The sequence below is a fragment of the Lacerta agilis genome, chromosome 8 (assembly GCF_009819535.1).
Source record: "Lacerta agilis isolate rLacAgi1 chromosome 8, rLacAgi1.pri, whole genome shotgun sequence".
Classification (NCBI taxonomy): Eukaryota; Metazoa; Chordata; class Lepidosauria; order Squamata; family Lacertidae; genus Lacerta; species Lacerta agilis.
Genome location: NC_046319.1, coordinates 49,069,156 through 49,081,203, shown reverse-complemented (window position 1 = coordinate 49,081,203; position 12,048 = coordinate 49,069,156). Strand labels below are relative to the sequence as shown.

Sequence of the window (12,048 nt, the reverse complement as noted above, 5' to 3'; positions counted from 1 at the left end):
ATTATACCAAAGAGCTCTGGTATTCCATTCTTTGTGGGGAGTGGGCTGAAGAAATTCAGTTCATTAAATAAATGTAAAATAAGGGTTATATTTACAGCACATGGGTTTTAGAATGAAATGGGAATATGGGTAGTAAATGGGAGGCAAGGGAGAGGCACTTGTGGACTAAAGCCAGAAGCAGAAGCACAACAGCAGAGAACTGTGTGTGGCACACAATTCCAGTACTGCCTGGCTTCCAGATGCTTGAGGTTCAGAAAATTGCCATTACTTCCTCAACTAGGTTGGCAGAAATGGCTTAAAAGTCAGAGCTGCCTCTACTAGCAATGACCTGTTCCTGACTTGCCTTATTTCCCCTTAAGAAGTCAAAGGAGGCTGACCACTGTCCCTTGGGTAGGATCCCAGCTGGAGGTTCTGAAATGCTTAACACCTTGGTCTACACATGAAGCAGAGTATGATATAACACTTCAGATAGCAAATGAGAACTCCCATTTTAGAATGCTCCCTCAATGGGAAAGCTCCCTGCGGGTTAAAAACTAGCACATCAGGAAGAAAACTCTATGATAAGGCTCTTAGCTGCTGTGCTAGCATTCTATTTTCAAGGACTATTTTTTGTGTAAAATTCAATAAATGTTAAAATGTTTTACTTGCCCTCTGCAATGTCATTGCACATTCTGATGCCTCTCGATTTCATCCCCTCATTCCACTGCATATTCAGACCCCCACCCCCTGTAAGTGCTGCTCCATGGATTAATTTAGTTTCCTAACAATGAACAGAAAAAAAAAACAACTCTTCTGGTGACAACTTGGCTCTGAGGCACCTGTGGAATCTGCTAGTGAAGCAATTAGTGGTAAGAACAAGGAAATAAATTATCTCAAGACCAGGCAAACCTATACAAAGAACTGTCCTGGATAACAAATGATGTCCCGTCCCCCCCCAAAAAAATAAATACTTTGTTTCTTTATTCTGCCCTTTGAAAAAGTTTTTTTTCCTAAATGTGCAGCTTGTGGAACAAAGCAAGTCAACTGTAAAAAAGACAAGTGACCAGCCAACATCTATCTCTCTGATCCGTACCCTCAATGTACAGCCGTTTCTCTATCCGTGGCCACATCAGGACTACCCAAACCTGACAGTTGGCCCCCTAACCCCCCTCCCTCAACAATGGTGCCCACTGCTGCTATTCACTGTGGCTACCCAGCCACAGTCCCTGGGCTGCCTTGTGAAACAGCAGCAGAAGGCAGCAGGAACTCACACCTGCACCGGGGGCACTCAATCCACTCCACAATTCAGTCACACAAACAAGGGCATTTTCATGTCCAGTGCTGTGGCCCAGTCTAGTTAACTGCATATTCAATATTCTCCACTACTATTATGGGCTCCTGGGTGCTGTGCGCGGACATACACAGGTTCCTTCTTCCTGTCTCCTGAGAAACATCACGGAAACCAGCGTTTAGACCTGCAACACAGCATTATCCATGATCAGGGGACTCTGGGAGATTCTTACATAGATCCATGGTGAAAGGAAGGACTGGTTCTCCCTCCTCACATCCTGCTTAGTGGGCCAGAGGAGCAGCATGTGCCATAAGCACCTGCAAACCAAGGATCCTGCTTACAAGCTATGGGGAAGCAAACCCCACCCTGCCAGTCTCTAGCCCAGGGACTGGATCCACCTCCCATCAACTCCAGCCAAGAATGATGAGAACTGATAGTTCAGCCCCATCCCAAGGGCCACCTGCATTCCACTAAGGAAAACTCCGTGTCTCCCAACCCCAGCTGCTGATTTCTAAAGTGGGGCCTCACACATTTTGTTTTACTGAAATGGCTCGAGTTGGATTCCTATGGTCTGTTGGAACGATAGTGTCAAGGCCACATACAGGGCTGAGGTTCCCCGAGCAAGGCAGGGAGGACTAGTGATTCTATGGCCTGGATCCCTTAGGCATATTGGCAAGGTCCTGTCCACTTACCGCTGAAACATACTGGCTTTTGGGGAAACAGATTTTCTGCTCTGTGGGTGAGGGAAAAGCAGAGCCTTCAGGGATGGGGAGGGGTGAGCCAAGGTCTTCACAGAAGCTCTCCTGGGGAGCGCTGGATACACAGCCACTGTCAGAGCCACTGGAGCCGCTCCTGGACATGCACTGGGAGGAGGACTCTGAACTCTCAGTCGCTGGGGACAAAAAAGAAGAAATTCAGCCACTAGACAAAAGAGTCCATCAGGGGTAGAGGTATATCCCAGACAGTTGTGTAAGAAACTGCAGCCCCAAAGAAACCCACTCAGCTTCTGGGGAGCAGACACAGCAATGCTCCACACACATCCAACCTTTTCATGTCTTAGTTTAGGCCACATTCTGACTGTCCATCCCATGTTCAATGGCTAGCTTATGATCCATACCAGGCTCTCCTCTTGGACTGCTTGCCCCCATTTCTACGGTTTATAGTACCCTCCCTTTCTGCTCAGTGTCCTTAGGAACTATGGCAGCTGGAACTGGGGAACCATCACAAAACAGCAAGTGCACAGGGAGGATAGCTTGCAAGAGGGCCAGAAAGCAAAGTTGCTCATAGCTTGAGTGAGTGATGCTGCCATGGACTGAAAGTGAGAGTCTAGAATCTCTCTCCCCCCATTCTGCCAAGCCAAGCAGCCATCTGCAACACACAATGGTTTTAGAAACTGCTCCCAGAGAGCAAGGATGGTTTCTGAACTGGGGCTGAGAGAGACAGGTCATACGTACTCATGGAAGGCTGGCTGCTGGTCTCGTTCTCCATCTCATCCTCCTCTATGCATGTGCCCACATCCAAGGGGTGGCTGGCTGAGAGCATGCTGGGCAGCAGGGACTGGTTCAGGTACATGTGCAAGTTGAGAGGCCCAAGCACTGTGCAGGAGGAGGATGGGCTGCCAGCAGGCAGAGGTGTTTGCGACCTCTTGTAAGGGTTGGCGTGGTCAAACAGAGAGACGGCAATAGAAGCCCGAGTCCTGGCTCCTGCCACAGAACAAAAAGGAGGGGGAAAGCAAATCATGAAGAGCTGGATAGCAGCTGCATGGGTCCTTGAGGGGGGCTGGGGTGTGAGAGGGTGAGACAGACTTACCCCTGCCTTTCATAATGTAATCAATGGCACGGTCATGGATGGCAGCTTCACTCGGCTTGATGTCCAGGAAAGGCTTGTTCCCCACACCCATGGACACCATCTCCTGCATGCGGATCTCTGGGGGTGACAAGAGCCATGAGGAACATGCCTAGCCTCACAAAAAAGCAGCTCTGTGAGTTCTCAGGGCCACCAAGCCCAGCCTCGGTCTCTGACAAGACAAGCAGATTTCTGGTAGAAGGGGCAACTTAGATCAAACTTGTTCCACTAGGTCACATAGCTTGGCTGCCTCTGGAGTAGCAGCTCTGGGCACAAGGAGTCCCAAAGGACAAAGCAACCCCAGACCAAGAAGCTTGTCCCAGGCAGTTGTCAATGCTCTAGTTAATCTCTCTGCGTATCCAGCACTCCCCAGGAGAGCTTCTGTGAAGACCTTGGCTCACCCCTCTCCATCCCCGAGAGTCATCTTGCTGGCATCTCCCAGGTATTACATGTTAGCCAGGGAAACAACAACTGCTGGTAGTATTGGGGAGGGTCACCTGGTGCAGTGAAGTCCAGGGCTCCTGGGCCTTGCCTAGCTGGCACTTGCAGCTCTCCTCCCTTCTGCATATAGCACGACAAACTCCCCCCCCCCATCTCAGACACAGGACAGAGCACCCTTATTTCATGTGACTAGTCACTGTAGTGGGAGTGGGGGGCTTCCATGGGGAATCCCAGCAACCAATGCCCTACTTTATGTCTGCAGCTGTCATGCCTAGAGAAGAATGTAGAGGCCCTATCCAACAAGCCTTCTTTGCTGCCTCTGCTGTTGCTTCCATGAGCCACTAATTCTGGCAGAAAGGATTCAATGGTCCCACAGGGAAGAGAGTGCCTGGGCTTTACTGACGCCAACCTTTATTCCGGGCAGCCTGCTCCCACAGGATCTTGGTAATGTCACTGGTCCAGGCCAGCTTGGTCTCGGGGCTACTGGCCTGCAGGACGTAGGTGTCACTCGATTTCCGCCTTCTAAACCAGATCTCAAAGCGCAGCCCACTCTCGCCGGAGTTCTCAGTCAGGCCAATGTCTGCTGTCTGCAGGGACAGAGCAAGTGAGTCAGCAAGCCAGGAGGCAATTGGAGTTGCATGCTGGGCTGAGGATATGCAGGGTGAGGCAGAGGGGGTCCATGAGCTGCCGCCATGATGATCCCCTTAGTGGTATGGTTTGATTTAGTGCTTACAAATGAGAAATAAGTTCACTCTGAAAAGTTCAGCCTTGGTAAGCTTGACAGGGAAGGTGACGTAAGATGCACTTGGGAACATGAAGGTGTGAAAGCCCTGCCTCCAACTCACACAGCCCACAAGCCGCACATGGGCTTCAGAAAAACCCTAGTGTCACTGCCTACTGGCTAGCTGAGCATCTGGCTGCAACGCATGCACACACCTTGATGTATCAAAAATTGTGCAGGTCTGCCTGAGGCAGCTGGTAAAACCGGCTGCCTGAATGTGTGATGACATCCTGCTTCCCCCAAGTTTTCTCTTGCACAGCCTGTAAAGAAAGCATGCCTCTCCCCATCTGGTGCCATTTCACTTCCTTGGAGAGGCAATTACTACTCGCAAGCAGCAGTGGGCAGCCTTACCTTAAAGGAGCGCTTGTAGATGTAGACGTCCAGCCCCCCCTCGACCCGCTTGGGCTTGCTGAAAAGGATCAGGTCTTCAAAGAGGAAGACATGGCGCTGGCACTTCCTGCGGCCCAGACAGACGCTGAACTCATCCTGGCGCACCAGCTGCCCCTGCTCCTTGAGGTTCACCTGGGCACAGAAACCATTCATTCATTTGCAAAAAGGTCTGGACTGGCAACATTCGGGGGGGGGGTGTGATATCAATTGTACACGGGAGTAGAGGACTGCGGGCCAAGGGGACAAGCAGCAGGTGCCCTGTTGCCAAGGGCAGCCTGACAGGCCTCTGATGCCAGAGTTCTTCTTCCTCCTGCCCAGAGCAGTCAGTTTCTAGCCTGCCTTGCTCTCCAGGATGTGAGCCTGCTGCACCGAGATCCCTTTCCATGGGATCAAGGAGATGCGGAGGAAGCCAGGAGCTCAGCTGGTGCTGTTCCTGGCAGGAATCCTCTCCGCTCCCCTGCCCCCTCCTCTTCCCAGCCCACTCACATCACAGTCCCGGATGGCGTCCATGGCCAGGAGGTCATTGCCGTGGCGCAGCTGGAAGCGCACCATCTCCTCGGCGGCTTGCAGGTAGGCCAGCTCCTGCTCCTGAGTCTCCCCACACTGCTTGATCAGGTCTTTCAGGAGGAGGGCGTACTTGCTCATGCGCTGGATGGGCTTCAGCAGGTAGGAGGCCAGGTCCATCTTGTCCCCCAGCTGCAGCTGCTTGAGCTGGAGGCCAGAGCAGGAGAGCCGGAGCTGAGTGGCTGGAGCCAGGGAAAGACCAAGGGCCACTCCGCTCCAACTCCTGGAAGGGGTTGCTGGGAGGGGGCAGGACTTACCCTGAAAAAAGAGTTCCCACGGCTGGCCAGGAGCAAGTCGGACTTGGGCTTGTTTTTGCTGTAGAGAGCATACATCCCAAACTGATCTTTCTGCAAAAAGGGTTAGAAGCACACAGGCCCCCCACAAAGGAGGCCACAGACTCTGTTAGTGGAGGCCCCATCCTGGAGGCCTTCAGCTTGCGCTGGGGCTCCTGCTGACTCTCCTTCATCCTGTTCCCCTTTGCAAAATCCTCTCAGCAGGCCTTGTTCGTCTGCCTGACTACCTCTCCCTCCCGCTCCTGCAGTGGTCCTTGGACCTAGAGCCAGAAACACCGGCGCTGTGGGCGGGCATTTCAAGGGCATTTCCCCTTGGGAGTCCTAATCCTTACCCTGAAGCCTGCCTGCCCATCTACCAAAGTTCCCTGCAGCCAGTCCCTCCCCAGCCCTGCTTGAGTTTCTCCAGGCCCCTTACATGTCGCAGGAAGCTGTGGCTGACCCGCAGCGGGTGGTTACAGCAATTCTCCAGTTCCCGCAGGAAGTACTGGCTGTGGAAGTCGTAGAGCTTCTCCAGGTTCCCAAAAATGACACTCCGCTTCCCCCGCAGGTCTTGGGGCAGGTCCAGCCGCTCCATCTCAGGGAAGTAGCTCTCAATGATGTAGCGTAAGGACCGGACGTACTCCTGCTCAGTCATCACCATCTCCTCAATGATGTGCCGCAGTTTGCTGCAAGAGAGGAAGCCAGGAACAAAGTTGGAGGATGGTGAGGAGAGGCCTTGATTCTTCAAGGTCTGTGGAGCCAGAGGGAGAGGCTACCAGCTTGCTTAGAAAAACAAGCTCTTCCTCAACAGCTGCAGATAAAAACACATCCCTGAAGCATTTTTAATCTTCATCTGCCCGAAAAGACGTCTCTCAAACCCCACCAGTTTCTTCTTGCCTTTTTGAACAGTGCTCCATGCTTAAGCTGCCAACTGCTCTGTCAGCTGACTCCCCCTGCTGGTCCATTCTCCCTCCCCAGAATTAAATAACCCAGAGGCTCAGGGAACATCTAAACTACAAACATATGCTGGTGCTACTCCACTTTAACTGCCCAGCTGTAGATTGTTGACAAGCTGAGAACACCCACCTCCCTGAATGAGGAGTCCCAAAGGGACTGGCTGTTAAACAGGCTTCTGACTGTAACTGCCCACGGCCCCACTTGGACGGCTGTTATCAGGTGATACTCCGACCTCATCCATACCTACCTGCCCAAGCTCTTTGCCTCTGGTATGGAGAGGCTGCTCCTCTGCTCTGCTTGCAAGCTGCCAGGTGCCCAACTGGTTGGGCCGAGGTGTTGCCGGGCCACATGCTCAGTACTGCTCACTTCCAGCCCCTTGATGAAGACGCCGGTGTTGCCGTAACGGGCTGGCTCACTCAGAGTCCGCTGGCAGCCAGAGCGCAGTCCCTCTGTGCAGGGCAGGTCAAAACTCTGGGCCTTCCTCAGGGGCCTTTTGGGGAATGGCTGCTGGCTAGAGGCTGGGGTGGAGGGGCGGGAGGGTCCTGCCTCCAGGACTTCCACAATGCTCTCCAAGGTGACCTTCTCCTCATGGAGGCGGCACGGGGGCTTAGAAGCCTCTGGAATGACCTGGCTTGGGAGCACAACCTGCTCCCCAGTCCACCCAGGGAGACAGAAGGGGAGTGGCCCCTCCAAAGGCGGCCTGCCCTCCTGGCTGAGCTCTCCGTCAGACGATGGCTTCAAGTCAGGAGGGCACAGAGAACTCTTGGTCCTCAGGGCAGCTTCCAGCTTCATCTCAAAGCCCAGCATGGTCTCCTGGCACTTGGACCAGGCTAGCTGCCATTGCTTCAGGGCACGGCTGCTCTTCAGCTGGCATGCCAGCTCCTTCATCTCCTGGAATCTGGTACTACTGATTTCTGGATGCTGTCTCTTGTAGCTCTCTAGGCTCCTGAGAGCTGAAGCACAATCCTCAAGGGAGCTGCCCTCCTCTGTGCTGATGCTGGAAAGGTGGCGCATGCCCTCCAATGCCCATTCGTAGGCCTGTAGGGGTGGGACAAGGCAAGAGTGATCAGTGGAGGGAGGGTAGGTGGGGTCCACAGGCCTCTGCAGCTAGGCCACAACAAGAGGCTCTCTATCTGAGGCTAGGCCCTGTCACCAGTCTGACTGATTACCAGGCACGGCTGCCAGGCTGCGATGGAGGCAGCGACAGCTTGGCTTGCTCAGGCCCTCCCCAGGAAAGGCGGCGCTTGGAGCTGTCTGGGGAAGGCCCTCTTTTCCTTTGTCCACAGTCTGCAAGGCACATCAAGCTTTTCCATGTGCCTTCCTCTGCCCCCCACCCCTTTTCTCTCCTGCTCCATTTTCATCTCTTTCTCTAGAATCTTGTATGTGCAAACATGTGTGTCAAGTATCACATGGACTGCTAGGACTGGGGCATTGGCTGACTCTACAGACAGCAACGACACAAGATTGGAAAAGGCCCCCAAGCAGAGTGCAGGGGGTGCACTGGCCTGCTGCCTGCAGTGGGAAGATCAATGTGGCAGGATCAGTCCCGACATGCCCCACACCCACCAATACTCTGCCCAACAACAGATTTGTGGGGAGTGTTCCAGAGATAAGGAATCCCTCTCTCCCACCACCACCACCAAGAAAGCAGGGTGTGTTGATATATGTGTGTGTGTGTGTGTGTAGTCAGAGGGTGCCACCAGAGGGCACCTTGTGTGTGTGGAATCCTCCCCTCAGCCCCAAACTGAAAACAACTGTCCCCAGAGGGAATGTGGAGAGCTCTGGCAGATCTGGAGTAGGGCTAAGGCTAAGCCATAGGAGGGATGCAGCCTTAAGGAATAGCACAAGTGGGCAAGCTGTGAATGCAGAACATGACCCCCTGTCCCCAATTCGGACATAACCGCATTGGAACAAAGATCGCTCCTGCAACCAACTCCGAAGCGAGAGCTAGTACAGAACATTGCCTCACATCCCAACAAAAGTGACCCCCCTTATTCCCTATGCAATTTGACGAAAAGAAAAAATTACAAGAGCTTGCAGGTATCGAAATTAAGAAGAAAATGGTTCCGGCGGCGACGCCATCGCGGAGCGGTCGTGGGTTGCCTCGGCTGCGAGGCGACCCAGTCCGTCCCGGGGGTTGGAGCCCCGCTACCGCAAAGCGGGGCTCCGGTGGGGTGCGGGAAGAGCGTCCCGCGCCCCGGGCTCCCCGGCTGTGCCCACTATGGCTCTGAACCCTTCCCTCGCTCCCCCTGTAAAGGGGGAGTGGGGGTGAAGGGACAACGGAGCCGGGCTATAGGGGACATGCCCCAACCGGGACGTGGAGCGGCGGTCACCCCCGCGACGAGCGTCAAAGTTCTACCTGTCAAGTTTGGAACTAAAGAAGCCCGGTGGTCGTGAGTATTCGATTGGACTAATTTTTGTGCTTTTTTAACGATCCGGGAGACATTTGGAAAGGAAGCCTGCCTCCCTCCCTTCGGGGGAAAGAAAATAACCAGTTTAAGAGACTGCTGTTACAGCGATGGTTACAAAGTATTTGAATTTTGACAAGTGAGACTTCTTTGATCTCCCTTTGGGGAGCAAGTCTGTGGAAAATATCTCTTTTTAAAATTTGTGGTTCTTGCGCCCTGGATTCAGGGGAAATGGCTGTGAAAGACTGTGACTGAGTGGAAAGTTACTGACATCAAGATGGAGAAGTGTGAAAATCGAAACTGTAATGTGATACCTATGCCCGCTTCTGCCATGCTGGGTACTATCTTTGAACTGGCTCTGAACCGTGAGATGAGTGATGAACAAAGGATTATTTTATTGAGACTGGAACTGCTCAATCGAAAATTGGAGATACTGAACCGGGACATGTCAGAAAAGATATATCCCACAGAGGAGACTTTACAGGAAATGGCTGCATTGGAAGAGAGCCTTGGCAGGGAGCTGAAGGTGATGATTGGAGAACAGGGCGGAATGGTCTGGCGACTCTGGGAAATCGAAACGTCCTTCGGGGGTGGCAGCCCCAGGACGGGAAAAATTGTTATATCTAACTTCCGAGGTGAGAGCTCGGGAGTGTTGGTCAAAAAATTATTATGCATACAAATAAAAGAGGAATGGTATGGTGAACCGGAGAAGCTGGAAGAAGAGGATGTGTGTACCCTGATGCTCTGTACAAGGTTTGTTTTGGATTTGGTCTGGATCTGTGGACTTATAAGGAAAAAAGATACGGCGAGGAGCGGCTCTGGAGTAAGATGACTAAAGAAAATGGACAGAAGGGGGATAGGGTGAATTGTACTAAGGGTAAAGGGAAAAATGATATATTATGGTAACCTGAAACCGGTGTGTCAAGATTTTAAGCTTCTGATTAAGAAAAGAGATATTTAAATTTTTGTTATTAACAGCAGTTTTAGTGAAAGAGGACATCTGTTATGATTTATTTCGAGTATAATGTGTTAAGAATTAGAATTTTGTGTGGAACTAATATGAAGTTATAATATGAGTTGATCTTTGTAAAGTTAAGAATGGGAAAATAATGTAAAGTATAAAACAAGATTTATTAAGAAGAATGTTTAGATGTTAATTTTCTAAAAGGAATTTGATTTTTTCAGTATATGATGTTATTAAAGTAATACTTGGTATTAGAACCGAAGGTGAAAAGGCAGGGGAAGTCTGTGCCAAGATTCAACCAAGGAATTTTTTTTTTATATGATACAAGAAGAATTATTGGTGTATCTGTATTTGTCTATTTCTAGTTAGGTGTTGGGTTAATGTTGGTGTTTTATTTGTTTGTTATAAAAAACCAATAAATTCTTATAAAAAAAAAGAAATTAAGAAGAAAATGAAATACTTGGGAATACAAATGACGACCAAAACTATTGGTTTATATCAAGAAAATTATGAGAAAGTTTGGAAAGAAATCCAAAAGAATCTGGCTAATTGGTCTAAGTTTAAAATCTAATTATTAGGAAGAATATCAGTTATCAAAATGAGTGTCCTGCCGAAAATGATTTATCTTTTTCAAAACCTGCCAATATTAGGGGGAGCAAAATGCTTTAAAGAATGGAAAAGAGAGCTTTCAAAATTTATTTGTAAAGGTAAGAGACCTAGAATAAAATATAAATTATTAATAGATAAAAAAGAGAGGGGAGGGTTCAGTCTGCCGGACCTGGAATTATACCATGATGCGGCTGGTTTTACATGGTTGAAGGACTGGTTTGAATTAAAAAACACTGATGTGTTACAACTGGAAGGAGTGGGTCTTGGTTTCGGATGGCACATGTACTTAATGGAAGAAAAAATGAAGACTCATAGTAGTTTTATGAATAATATTATAAGGAGATCATTATATAAGATATGGAGAAAGCACCAAAGTATATTGGAGCCAAAGATACCGTGGTGGATACCACCGTTGGAGATGGTAGCAGTAAAGAGAATAAATATGGATGAAAATTGGCCAACATATAAATTGTTATTGGAGGAGGTGGACAGCAAATTAAAATTAAGAGAGTATAATACAATTAAATCACATTTGACCATTTGGCTGCAGTATTTCTAAATTAATCAAAGATTCCAAAAAGATAATAAAATTGGCTTTGAAAAAGAAATTTCCAAATTAGATAAAATATTATTAGAAGGAAAAAGCTAATATATATATATGAATTATTATTGGAATGGGAAACAAAAGATGAACAGATAAAAGAAGTAATGATTAGATGGGCACAGGATCTGGGGCAAACAATTATGCTAGAAATATGGGAAAATTATGGAATAGGGATATAAATTTTACTCCAAATTATGATTTAAAATAAAATATATTTAAAATGCAATATAGGTGGTATCTAACCCCAGCAAAAATGGCAAAGATATACAAGGGTTGCAACAACATATGCTGGAGGTGCCATAAGGAAGTTGGAACATTTATACACATCTGGTAGCATTGTAAAGAAATCAAGAAGTTTTGGGAAGAAATTTATAAAGAATTGAAAAAGATACTTAAATACTCTTTCAGGAAAGATCCCAAAATATTCTTACTAGGAATGTTAAGTGAGGAAATTAAAGAAAAAGATAGGCGTATAATGATGTTCGCAACTACAGCCGCTAGACTCCTAATCGCGAGGAACTGGAAAAGGAATATAGTTCCAAGCAAAGAAGTTTGGCAAATTAAATTGGTAACATATCAGAATTTGGCAGAAAAAAAACAGGAGAAAGCAAGGGGTTATAGGACCAAAAAATAGATAAAGATTGGAAATTGTTTAAAGAATATTTAGCAAATTTTATAGAAAAAGCTGATCTTCTGGCAGACAGGTGAAGGGCTAAAGCAAATAAACCTATAATTAGGTATACATGGAACCAGGATATAGAAACCGCAATATGGAAAAGGCTGGAAGTCAACACAAGAGAGTCCACATATTATTCCACTTTATTAATTGTTCTGCAACGCATTCCCAAGTGTTGCTTTGGTATTGTTGTCTAGAGGGCAACATTGCAAAAGTAGGACAGGAACGCCCCCACCCAGAACATTTGTGTTACAGTACAAGATTTCC

At 48.8% G+C, this 12,048-nt stretch overlaps 1 protein-coding gene across 2 annotated transcripts in view; it reads right to left on the bottom strand.

Annotated features, from left to right (window-relative positions):
* Positions 1–937: 937 nt before the first annotated feature.
* The window catches only part of PLEKHG4 (pleckstrin homology and RhoGEF domain containing G4), a 59,727-nt gene continuing 48,616 nt past the window's right edge, over positions 938–12,048 (bottom strand). For both annotated transcript variants that reach the window (XM_033157300.1, XM_033157301.1), the window contains exons 14-23: positions 6,768–7,558; positions 6,000–6,249; positions 5,549–5,638; positions 5,214–5,438; positions 4,689–4,859; positions 3,966–4,143; positions 3,080–3,196; positions 2,725–2,973; positions 1,963–2,162; positions 938–1,454 (exon numbers count right to left, since the gene is read on the bottom strand). In XM_033157300.1, coding sequence (XP_033013191.1) covers positions 1,449–1,454; positions 1,963–2,162; positions 2,725–2,973; positions 3,080–3,196; positions 3,966–4,143; positions 4,689–4,859; positions 5,214–5,438; positions 5,549–5,638; positions 6,000–6,249; positions 6,768–7,558 — 2,277 coding nt within the window. In that variant the 3' untranslated portion in view covers positions 938–1,448. The remainder of the gene's footprint in view (positions 1,455–1,962; positions 2,163–2,724; positions 2,974–3,079; positions 3,197–3,965; positions 4,144–4,688; positions 4,860–5,213; positions 5,439–5,548; positions 5,639–5,999; positions 6,250–6,767; positions 7,559–12,048) is intronic.